At 34.3% G+C, this 12,253-nt stretch overlaps 1 protein-coding gene across 1 annotated transcript in view; it reads right to left on the bottom strand.

The window, feature by feature from the left end:
* Positions 1-12,253, bottom strand: part of Lrp1b (LDL receptor related protein 1B) — a 1,514,976-nt gene that overhangs the window by 90,434 nt on the left and 1,412,289 nt on the right. Inside the window, exons 78-79 of the mRNA XM_071619306.1 lie at positions 8,025-8,248; positions 6,836-6,942 (exon numbers count right to left, since the gene is read on the bottom strand). Coding sequence (XP_071475407.1) covers positions 6,836-6,942; positions 8,025-8,248 — 331 coding nt within the window. The remainder of the gene's footprint in view (positions 1-6,835; positions 6,943-8,024; positions 8,249-12,253) is intronic.

Genomic DNA, 12,253 nt, shown 5'->3' with positions numbered 1-12,253 from the left:
CATAAAAAGACTTCCAACTAAGAAAAGCCCAGGTCCAGATGGGTATACAGCAGAATTTTACAAAACCTTTAAAGAAGAACTAATACCAATACTTTTCAAGCTACTTCAGGAAATAGAAAAGGAGGGAGAACTTCCAAATTCATTCTATGAGGCCAACATCACCCTGATACCTAAACCAGACAAAGACACTTCAAAGAAAGAAAACTACAGACCAATATCTCTAATGAACCTAGATGCAAAAATCCTCAATAAAATTCTGGCGAATCGGATACAAAAACATATCAAAAAAATTGTACACCATGATCAAGTAGGATTCATCCCAGGGATGCAAGGCTGGTTCAATATACGGAAATCAATAAATGTTATTCACCACATCAATAGACTTAAAAATAAGAACCATATGATCATCTCGATAGATGCGGAAAAAGCATTTGACAAAGTACAGCATCCCTTTATGTTCAAAACTCTAGAAAAACTAGGGATAACAGGAACATACCTCAATATTGTAAAAGCAATCTATGCTAAGCCTCAGGCTAGCATCATTCTGAACGGAGAAAAACTGAAGGCATTCCCTCTAAAATCTGGAACTAGACAGGGATGCCCTCTCTCTCCACTTCTGTTCAACATAGTTCTCGAAACACTGGCCAGAGCAATTAGACAGACGAAAGAAATTAAAGGCATAAAAATAGGAAAAGAAGAACTTAAATTATCACTATTTGCAGATGATATGATTCTATACCTAGCAGACCCAAAAGGCTCTACAAAGAAACTATTAGAGCTAATAAATGAATTCAGCAAAGTGGCAGGATATAAAATCAACACGCATAAATCAAAGGCATTCCTGTATATCAGCGACAAATCCTCTGAAATGGAAATGAGGACAACCACTCCATTCAAAATATCTTCAAAAAAAATAAAATACTTGGGAATCAACCTAACAAAAGAGGTGAAAGACTTATACAATGAAAACTACAGAACCCTAAAGAGAGAAATAGAAGAAGATCTTAGAAGATGGAAAAATATACCCTGTTCATGGATAGGCAGAACTAACATCATCAAAATGGCGATATTACCAAAAGTTCTCTATAGGTTTAATGCAATGCCAATCAAAATCCCAATGGCATTTCTTGTAGAAATAGAGAAAGCAATCATGAAATTCATATGGAAAAATAAAAGACCCAGAATAGCAAAAACAATGCTAAGCAGGAAGTGTGAATCAGGCGGTATAGCGATACCAGACTTCAAACTATACTACAGAGCAATAGTAACAAAAACAGCATGGTACTGGTACCAAAACAGGCGGGTGGACCAATGGTACAGAATAGAGGACACAGAAACCAATCCACAAAACTACAACTATCTTATATTTGATAAAGGGTCTAAAAGCATGCAATGGAGGAAGGATAGCATCTTCAACAAATGGTGCTGGGAAAACTGGAAATCCATATGCAACAAAATGAAACTGAATCCCTTTCTCTCGCCATGCACAAAAGTGAATTCAAAATGGATCAAGGAGCTTGATATCAAATCAGAGACACGGCGTCTGATAGAAGAAAAAGTTGGCTACGATCTACATACTGTGGGGTCGGGCTCCAAATTCCTCAATAGGACACCCATAGCACAAAAGTTAATAACTAGAATCAACAAATGGGACTTACTCAAACTAAAAAGTTTTTTCTCAGCAAAAGAAACAATAAGAGAGGTAAATAGGGAGCCTACACCCTGGGAACAAATCTTTACTCCTCACACTTCAGATAGAGCCCTAATATCCAGAGTATACAAAGAACTCAAAAAATTAGACAATAAGAAAACAAACAACCCAATCAACAAATGGGCCAAGGACCTGAACAGACACTTCTCAGAGGAGGACATACAGTCAATCAACAAGTACATGAAAAAATGCTCAACATCTCTAGCTGTCAGAGAAATGCAAATCAAAACCACCCTAAGATACCATCTCACTCCAGTTAGATTGGCAGCCATTAGGAAGTCAAACAACAACAAGTGCTGGCGAGGATGTGGGGAAAAGGGTACACTTGTACATTGCTGGTGGGACTGCAGATTGGTGCAGCCAATTTGGAAAGCAGTATGGAGATTTCTTGGAAAGCTGGGAATGGAGCCACCATTTGACCCAGCTATTCCCCTTCTTGGTCTATTCCCTAAAGACCTAAAAAGAGCATGCTACAGGGACACTGCTACATCGATGTTCATAGCAGCACAGTTCACAATAGCAAGACTGTGGAACCAACCTAGATGCCCTTCAATAGACGAATGGATAAAAAAAATGTGGCATTTATACACAATGGAGTATTACTCTGCATTAAAAAATGACAAAATCATAGAATTTACAGGGAAATGGATGGCATTAGAGCAGATTATTCTAAGTGAAGCTAGCCAATCCCTAAAAAACAAATGCCAAATGTCTTCTTTGATATAAGGAGAGTAACTAAGAACAGAGTAGGGTCGAAGAGCATGAGAAGAAGATTAACATTAAACAGGGATGAGAGGTGGGAGGGAAAGGGAGAGAGAAGGGAAATTGCATGGTAATGGAAGGAGACCCTCAGGGTTATACTGTGGAGGAGGTAGAGAGAGAGGAGGGGAGGGGAGGGGAGAGGTGGGGAGGGGGGAGGGTGGAGGATGGGAAAGGCAGCGGAGCACAACAGACACTAGTATGGCAATTTGTAAATCAATGGATGTGTAACTGATGTGATTCTGCAATCTGTGTATGGGGTGAAGGTGGGAGTTCATAACCCACTTGAATCAAAGTGTGGAATATGATATGTCAAGAAATTTGTAATGTTTTGAACAACCCACAATAAAAATTAAAAAAAAAAAAAAAAAAAAAAAAAAATCCCACCTTCTATGAAAGCCTACCTTGATGCCTAATTATGTTATACTGCAACCTTTCTCTCTACCATTGACAACTCTTCTGGCAATTTCACTCTTTTTATCATAGCATTAAACACCTAAAACTGACTTCAGAATTTATTTGTAAATATTAAATTTCTACTGAACCCATCCCATCCCTCTACTATGGCTATGTTTTTACTTCTCATATTCCAAGAATCATGCCTGAAGCATATAAGGTGCTCAATATATATTAGTTGAATAGGTTGATATACAAATTCTGAGAGTTATTACCTGTAGCAAGATAGAAGTTTTCAAGCAAATTTCTTGAGCAGAAACACATATATGCACAATATTCATGGGGTAGACAGCCTCACTCTAACTATCTTCCAGAAGTATCTGGTGCTCTTATGGATATCTGACCAGATTTTGTTTCCTGCTTAACATGAATCAATAGTACTTGCAGGGAACTTTAGGACCTTATAACTCCTGGCCCCTAATCACCTCTCAAAGTTTCAAGTTCCATTTCATTTCTTTTGTTTACTATGCTCTTTGGCTTTCCTCAATTCCATTTTCTACCATTTTGACCTATTTACTTTGCATTCCAACATTTCTCTCCACCCTTCTCCTTTTATAGATTAACACTTACTCTTACTCAACTCCTTGAAAAACCTTCTTCCCCACTATATTTGAGTGACACCTATGTGCTTTGCACTTCACTCTATTCTTCTCCATAGTGCCATTTACACATATGTTTGTGTATGCACACAGATATATGCAGGGTTTTAATTTGTTTTTATAGTCCACTACTTTAGACCAAAAGCTACATGAATCCAGGCATCTGCATTTCTAATAAATAATAGTGCTTGACATATAGTAAACATTCATCTTTTTAATAAAAGTAGGATAAATGTATTAAGGCAATAAGATATTTGATTCAATTCATTTATGTACTCTTTATCCCTCTTGGATCCACTTCCAATCTCTTTCTCTATCCTTATCTGTATTTGATAAATTCCACTAGGCTAACTCTGCTTTGTCTCATATATATTATCCCCTTTCTATCTGCTTGTAACTTTCCAAGTCATGTTATTTTTTTTCCTTGTCAAGGGAATTCAATGACAATTACCTGCTCTCTTGGTCTGTGTTCTATTCAATACCTTGCACAAATGCTGCCAAAGAAATAAGACTGAAGACTTGCCTTATTCAAATCACTAATTGAATAAAAATTGTACAATAATTCATTATTGTCTAAAAAAAAAACTTGTGTAATTGTGTTGGAATTTAAGATTATGTTTACAGCTCATGTTATACTACAGAACTTGTCAACTTCTAGATGAACCATGATTCATCAACAAAACATATTATGCATGAAACACTGGAGCCCTGATATTACAGAACTATCTCATTTAGTTTATACAGGATTATTTTCAGGTATTCATTATTACTTCTTGGTTTGCTAATGATGATAGTTCCTATATTTTAAGATAATAATTTCATTATGAGATCTCATAGCTAATAAGTAAATCTCTTTGGGTCCAAAGCCAATGGTATCTAACTCCTTTAATAATAAAGAACATGTTTCCTTTATTCAAATGCCCCCACTATGAATTAGAGTCTCTGTACTCTAAAGATATATTAAGACATAAAATAGTTCTTACATTTTGCAAATTCAACACATATCTGAGTATGCCTCATTCTTTTTCATTCTCAATTGTTAATTTCTTGAAAATAGGGGTGCCTTCAGCTTCATCATTACATTGCTTGAAATGTTGAGCAGCGTTCCAACTCATAGAAGAATGTTTCATGCATGCATCTTTCCTGAGACCCACTGTGAGAGCTCATGTGTTGCCTGCCCAGATCTTCTTTCAAAGACATCCCCCACTTGTTGATCCAGCAGCAGAAACTCACAATTGACCCCCTCCAGAAAATTGTGCTCAACTGATTAGAGCAGACTTGCTTAGGAAGTTAAAGCCCAAAGGCCAATCCATAACCCATGACTTGTGAAAATCTACCACCCTTGCCTGACATGGGGTTTATACTCCAGATCACAACCCTAGAGTCCCAAACCAAGAGTGGACTTTACTTGAAACCCATTTTTGCTGGGCTCTTTCCCTTTCTCTCTCTTCCTTTTACTGGTTTCTCCTGAAAAATCCATAAATTCTTCATACATAAATTCTTTGCATAAATTCTCTCCCTCCAAGGAATGCACCTATAGGAAATTCCACAAACTGCTATCAAAGTCATTCTTTGAAATGAAAACATGTTAATTATACCGTGATTATGTGAAATTTTAGCATGAGGAATTTTTTATAGGTTGCTTTTCACTAATTTTGCCACTTTTCTGTAACTTCAAATTTGACTTTTTTATTCATATGCTAACAAAAAGTGCCTCGTGCTTAAAAAATTAAAATTGTATATATGCAGATCACACCCCTTAACTCCTCAGCACTCAAGGGGCTCTCCATAAAGTGGCATAGAACCTAGTCTTCAACAGCATATTGAAGTCACCACTTTCCCTCCTTCATGTCCACCACTCTCTTGAATGGCTGGCATGTCTCTAGGTATACTAACCCTGCTGTTTTTGACATATTTGAAGCTCACTATCTTACTGTTCTTTCTGCATGGAAAGCTCTTTTTTCACAATCACACCTCTAACTACCTCTTTGTTATTTAGGTCATTCCTTAAATATAACCTTTCTAGAGATAACTTCTCTGATAATTGTAACTAAACTATTATCCCTCATTACTCTCCCTTCCTTACTGTGATTTTTTCTCTACAGAGCACTTATGATTTAAACTGACATTATATAATGTATCCTGTACAGGAAGATAAGTTTCGTGAGATTGGGACTTGCTTCACATTTGTAGGTATTTGTTTTTTCAGTATTTGGAACCATTTCTGGCACACTGTAGGTGTTCCATCGATATTTGTAAAATGATTAAATGAAGACACACTTATATGAATATGTTAGATCTCAAATACTTCTCTCTCCCCTAAAGAGTTACAAACAATCTAATTGAATAACAGGGCATAAGTCACATTAAAATTTAGCAAGAATGTAAGTTGCCAAAGGCAAGTAAATCTTAAACTACAAAGTGTAATGATTTGATAACACAGCACACAGACAGATAATTCTTTTGTTCTTTTAGTGGGAGTGTAGTGGGTAGGGTGGGTGGCAGAGAATCCTTGAGGAGCCTGAAGCCTGGAAATGTTTTATTATTACAGAAGTGCTAAAGTTAAAACTTATGAGACAGAAAAGATTCAGCTAGGGAGAGAAATTCTAGATGGGTATTCCAGATTGGGAAGCTGGGAAGGAAGTAGCATGGGAGAAAGAACATGCAGGAGGAATGAAGACCTGAGATCCTGAACAGTTCCAAGTGTATCAAAAATTTGGAGTCATAGCTTAAATGCCATCTCTGGGATGGATTTCTAGGTCAGATTGACAAGAGCCCTAAATAAAAAGGCAAGGAATCACAAAACCTGTCTTTCACAGAAATTATTTATATCATGCTACTTTTTCCATTTCTTCTCTCTTCCTCTAGTAATATTATCATCTATCCCCAGAATATTAACATAGATCTGTAAAAATACCCAAATACATTGCCATAACCTGTCAAAGTTTTATGCATGTAAAATTCTACTAATAGCTTTACAACTTAGGCGATTTTCAAATAAAACCCCCGTAATAATAATGACAGTATGATAATGACCTGACTTTCAAGTCAAGAAAATAGAATAAGAAATGTTAATAATGTCCACTAAATCATACTGTGTATGTATGTGTCTCTGTGTGTGTGTGTGTGTGTGTGTATATATATATATATATATATATATATATATATGTATTTATATGTATATATATATATATATATAAAATTCACTGTAAAAATTATTATATTGCCAACAAAACTAGAAAGAATTGTTAACACTAATATATTTAGTATTCTTCTTAACATTTCAACATATGTCAGAAACATTAAATACCTGTGGGCCTCTGTAAGTTCTTTTGTACTAAAATCCTTCTCAGAGTACCATCCATGGCTGCTTCTTCTATGTGGGAGTGGTCCCCAATGACAGTCCAGTACATCATCCTGAAGAGAGCAGGTCACATAAGTTAGTTTAGTGAGGCTGCTGTTATAACCCATCTCTGCTCTCAAAGCACTATCTCCTCAGACCAAATGTGTGGTCACCTCCAGATTCCCTTAATAAGCATATTTCTGAACCAACCTGTAATCTACAGAATGGAAACCTCCAATAGAAAAGCATAAATCAACAATTTAAATAAAGTCCTACCTAAACTCACTACATTTTAAAAACCATTCTTAATAGTAAACCTCATAGCACATTATTTAATATCTAAAGTTCAATTTTGAAAATTCCATTAAAACCACAGAATAAAACAATTTCCATCACTGTAATTATGCCTCTAGTTGTGACCAAATATTCATTTTATTATGAAAGATGCACCAATATGCAATTTTTATTTTAATAGTGATGTCACTATTTCATCAAACAGAAATCATTCTCTTGTTTAGAAGACACCACACTGTGCAATTCTGAGAGTTGAAATTGTCTCTTTCTACTTAGCATATACTAATTTTGTGGATGATTTGGAGTATCCTTTGACATTTTCCTGTTCTATTTTTTTCATTATTTGTAGGTTTCCTTCTTCGAGTAACAAAAAGAAAATGTTTGTATCAAGTAATTTAAATTTGTTTATATATATATATATATATATATATATATATATATATATATATTATATATATGCTTCATCTTTTATTATCAAAAATAGCCAACAGCATTAATATAATGCTCTACATTTAATGTGTTTAATATTCAGAAAGTTCACTTGGAGAATAACAGTGGTAGTATATGTGATTGTAACACAAGTATCATTATTTTATAAGTCACATATACAAGTGAAGGTATTCACAGAAACATACAAATACTATTGTGTATACGATGTATGAGATATCAACGTTTCAGGAAAAATATATCACCATTTGTGTAAAAAAGTTATGTTTTTGAATGGAAAGAGAAGTCTGGGTATTTTCAGAAGTCTTGTAAATCTGTTACATGTTGAATACTTAATAACAGAAACAAAACAGAGCACAATCTCTGAAACTGGATCACTCATATCAATAATATAACTATGAAACCATTAACCTACCCTCTTTTAGGATTTACAGCAATAGCATATGGTTCTCCAGCCATATTCGTTAGGAGCCTGGTGCAGTTGGGGCCATTCAGCTGCCCAACATTGACAGAGTACCTCAGACTGGTCCAGTGAGTAGTGTAATAACTGAACCAGTGCATTCTGGAGTGATCAGTCCAGTAAATATTCCCAGCAACCCAGTCAACTGCAATGTCCCTGGGTCTTTTAAATTCAGGACACTGAAAGAAAAACAAAACAGAACACTTTTTTTAAAACAGAAACTTGTATAGTTTTCTGTACCTATACATTTATATTATGGGGGAATCATATGGATTTAGGAGTCAACTGTCACATAGGCTTCAGAAATACTTAATTACATTCTTAATCATTATAGATGTATACCTGCACAAATCACTGGAGTTCTCATATTTGTATTTGTTTAGCCACTTCCCTGCAAGAATATTTACAGAACTATAAGAGTTTCACTTGTCATCTGTCCCAGTCAATATACATCTGCCAGCAACCATAATTCTAACATCAAACACCATTGATTATTTTAAATACATCAACATAGTAGAATCATATTCTTCTATTCCTGAGATCCTGTTTTCAACATGTCTGTAAAATTCATCCATATTGTAAAAGTGTCAGTTTTTTCTGCATTTTATTGCTTGGCAGAATTTCATTTTGAGGAAAAATGTTTTTACCATTTGATTCATAATGTCCACTTGCCTTGTTTAAAGTTTTGAGCCATCACAACTAAAGTAGCTAATGTTTTTGGGTGAACACATTTATTTTGAATATTTGCCAAGGAATAGAAGTATTGAGTCTTAAGACAGATACTACTAGAAAAACTTAAAAAAATTTGCACCTATGCACCCTCTTTTCAGGAATGTAAGAAAATACCAATTGCTTTGCATCCTTGTTATATACAATTTGATTTAAAAGTTCAAAAAAATCAATGAATAAAGATTCATTTTGAGAGTTACTATTATTCAACATATTTTGAGGAAAGTCGCAGTATCTCTCTGATAGCTTGGCTTTTCTGCTCAATATTCTGCTTTAGTGAATTAGTGTGAGGCAAAGGTAAAGAGTTCATTAGGAACAGATAGCATGGAAAAGAACGTATGTTCTGTGCCCTTCAATTAACTTGATCACTTTCAGCAGGAACCAGTGTAGTAATTAATTTGACATGGTCAGGTTTATTGTGCATAACCAAGACTGAGAAGAGAATCCCAAGGGTATTATATCAAGACTAGAAACAATTATTTGAAGGTGATTACTTCTTAGACATGTAGTCAATGTGGAAGACCATCAAGAGGACCTAGAAACTAGTGGAAATATGTTTTAACACAAGGTAGATTCTTGCCTGGGTTGGTAACGAACAGAATTTATTTAGCAGTCCATTTGGATTAAAAGAAAGAAAGTTAATAACTCAAAAAGAACCTGAAATGTAAAAAAAAAGGAAAGAAAAGAAAAAAAATACAAGTCACTGTCTGCTATATGTTCCTGGATCCTAAAGGAAAATATTACTTAAACATGAAACCAAAAAAAAAAAAATCTAATGTTTTTCATTATCAATTCTTTGTCCTATTTCACTTGAGACCTGAAATTATGAAATTTTATAGCACTCAGCTTCTCAATACTGAGAAGAAACAGTATACTTATAGCCAGTATATATCTCAAACCTAACTGAATGAAATGTAGGGCCCTCTGCAATACAGAGTGCTCTAGAAATGTCATATGAATAATATTCATAGATGATTAGAATACAAGGAATTGTCACAGCCAAACCAAACAATCATTTTCAAATGTTCCAGTTTCATTTAAATTAACTGCATTTTTGCAGTTTGGCATCATTTAAAGGTAAATATATCACCAAATATCATGTTCATATCAGTGTAAATCATAATTTTAAAAACAGGAAATGTAATGGTAAAATAACAATTATAAGCTGTTTAGAGTCTGTTGTGGTATATTTGTCATTTTCTAATGTCAGTAGAACAAACCTTTAGCATTAAAAAATTATGATGCCAGTTGTCTGGCTTCAGCAGAGAAAAATACCTATTCGTGTTTTCTCAGACATAAACATATACACCAGATTCTCTATACTAATGGTATTCTTATCAAAATAGAATATTTCTTGCAATATTCTCATTTTTTTGAATTTAAGATTTTCATTTTAGTCTATGTATACTCAAATATGAGATGATTATCTTTCCATTCTATGTATACATCTATACCTGGACCACTGATAATTAAGATATAAATTTCTCTGTTTATAGAGAATTCAGAAGTTTGATTTAGTGGTACCTTCTATCAGGTAAACAGATGGGTGAAAATTCTAATATTGGTACATTTTTTTAAGGTTAAATAAATTTTTAGGTCTCTTTTCTAATCTAAAGAGCATAGATTAAGGAAAGGGGAAGACTGTTTCATGATAAACAGAAGAGATATGGATAACTCATGGTCATTTGAACCTATGCTTTTATTGTTTGGACTCTAGATCAAGGAATATCTATTGTCATTCCAATAAATAAAGTATCTAGAATATAGGGGAAATGGTAGTTATATCCAATTCATTTAACCCAAAGTCATAATATTATCAGTGAGAAGATGATTCTCAGGGAATAGGGGCAATGAGAAGATGTTAGCAGGTGTTTCTCCTCAATAACCCACTGCTTACTACATGTTCATTGATCCTCAACACTGAAACAGCATCACAGAACAGGAGAAAGAGAGGGAGGAGATGGATGAAAGGAGGAAAGAAGGAAGGGAGGGAGGGAGAAAAGAAAGAGAAAAGAAGGAGGAGGACGAGGAGGAAGAGAATGACTACCATAAGGATGGGGTAACAATATGATGCTAATCTGAAGGAATCTGTGACCAAATAAGGAAATCACCCCTTGTAGTGAGCTGCATAGGACTGAAAATTACTATTTATTATCCACAACCTGACTAGAATTATTAAAGGCACTAGCCTTATAAAAGGGACTCAATTAAAAAGATGTTGTATGGGGAGTAAAAGGCAGAAGTTCCCCTTGGATCTTGATGTCATGAACAGACTGTGAAGGGGGATTCAATCAATTAGGGAAGTATAAAATGTGGGACACAGAGAGAGAGAATTGGAGAGAAGTGAAGGACTAACAATTACTAAATTTGGAATCAGAAGAATTTAATTTCTGACAGTCCTAGTTTATCTATAAATTATATTGCATATCAAATAAAGACGTTGGACTAGATAATCTGTGAAAGTAAGTCTTTAGCTATCAAACAGTAAAAAATGACAAGTATTATTCATTCTAGTAAGTCTGCACTTTATGTAGTCTTAACAGAAAAGCTTGAGACACTTGATACCCAAAAGACCAAAAATAAAACAAACACACCAGATAGGAAAGAAAAAGAAAAATGTAAGACTTCTATTTGTTTCTTTGGCTAGCTCATTAAGCCAATGAACTATACATACTAGTGAAATGTGATATAGAAGCATGTGGTCAACCTACAACAAAGGGCATTCATTGTTCTTTTTGTTGCACAAAAGATAAGACATATTGCTTTCTTCATATAGTTTCTTTCCTAATAAGCTCTCTAAGTACATAAGCAAAATTTTGGGGCCTGAGGCAGTCTATGTTATGAAGAAAAATTAGTCAAATGAATAAATCTTTAAAAACTTACAGAAAATTTGACATCTTGATTTTAACAAAATTAGAGGTTACTACTTTAAATTACAAATCCTGTACAATCACAGCTTGTGAGGTATCTGTCACAATTCCAGCTTCAGAAAAATAAAGATATTTGTCACTGGGACATTTGTCTTAAAACAGAAAAGAAGGAGGACCTCTGAAAGTCAGTTCAAGCATGTGAACCATGAAAATACTGTCTTCTTTTTAACAAAATTCTCACAGAGATATATTTTAAGAAAATTTAGCACAGAATGAAATGATGTCCCATATTTTAGTTGTGATTTTTTTTAAAGTGGGGTACATCTAAGAGAAATATTGACCCATTTTACTAAAGTTAATGATTTCCTCATATACTGCTATGAGAAATCTGATGTAAAACCACTCTCAAGAAATTACATGTGTGTATATGTGTTTTGTCATACTAAATTGAAAGGTTATTTGCATTTTGGTCCACTTCAAGTTTAATTCTTATAAACCTGAGGATGGAAGCAAAATCATGACTATACAAGTTCTAAGAACTATAAAATTTCACTGACTTTATAATATTATAAAAATATCCAAATA

This window comes from Marmota flaviventris, chromosome 11 (assembly GCF_047511675.1).
Source record: "Marmota flaviventris isolate mMarFla1 chromosome 11, mMarFla1.hap1, whole genome shotgun sequence".
Taxonomy (NCBI): domain Eukaryota; kingdom Metazoa; phylum Chordata; class Mammalia; order Rodentia; family Sciuridae; genus Marmota; species Marmota flaviventris.
Note: the sequence above shows the minus strand (reverse complement) of the source record. Positions and strands in the feature narration are given on the sequence as shown.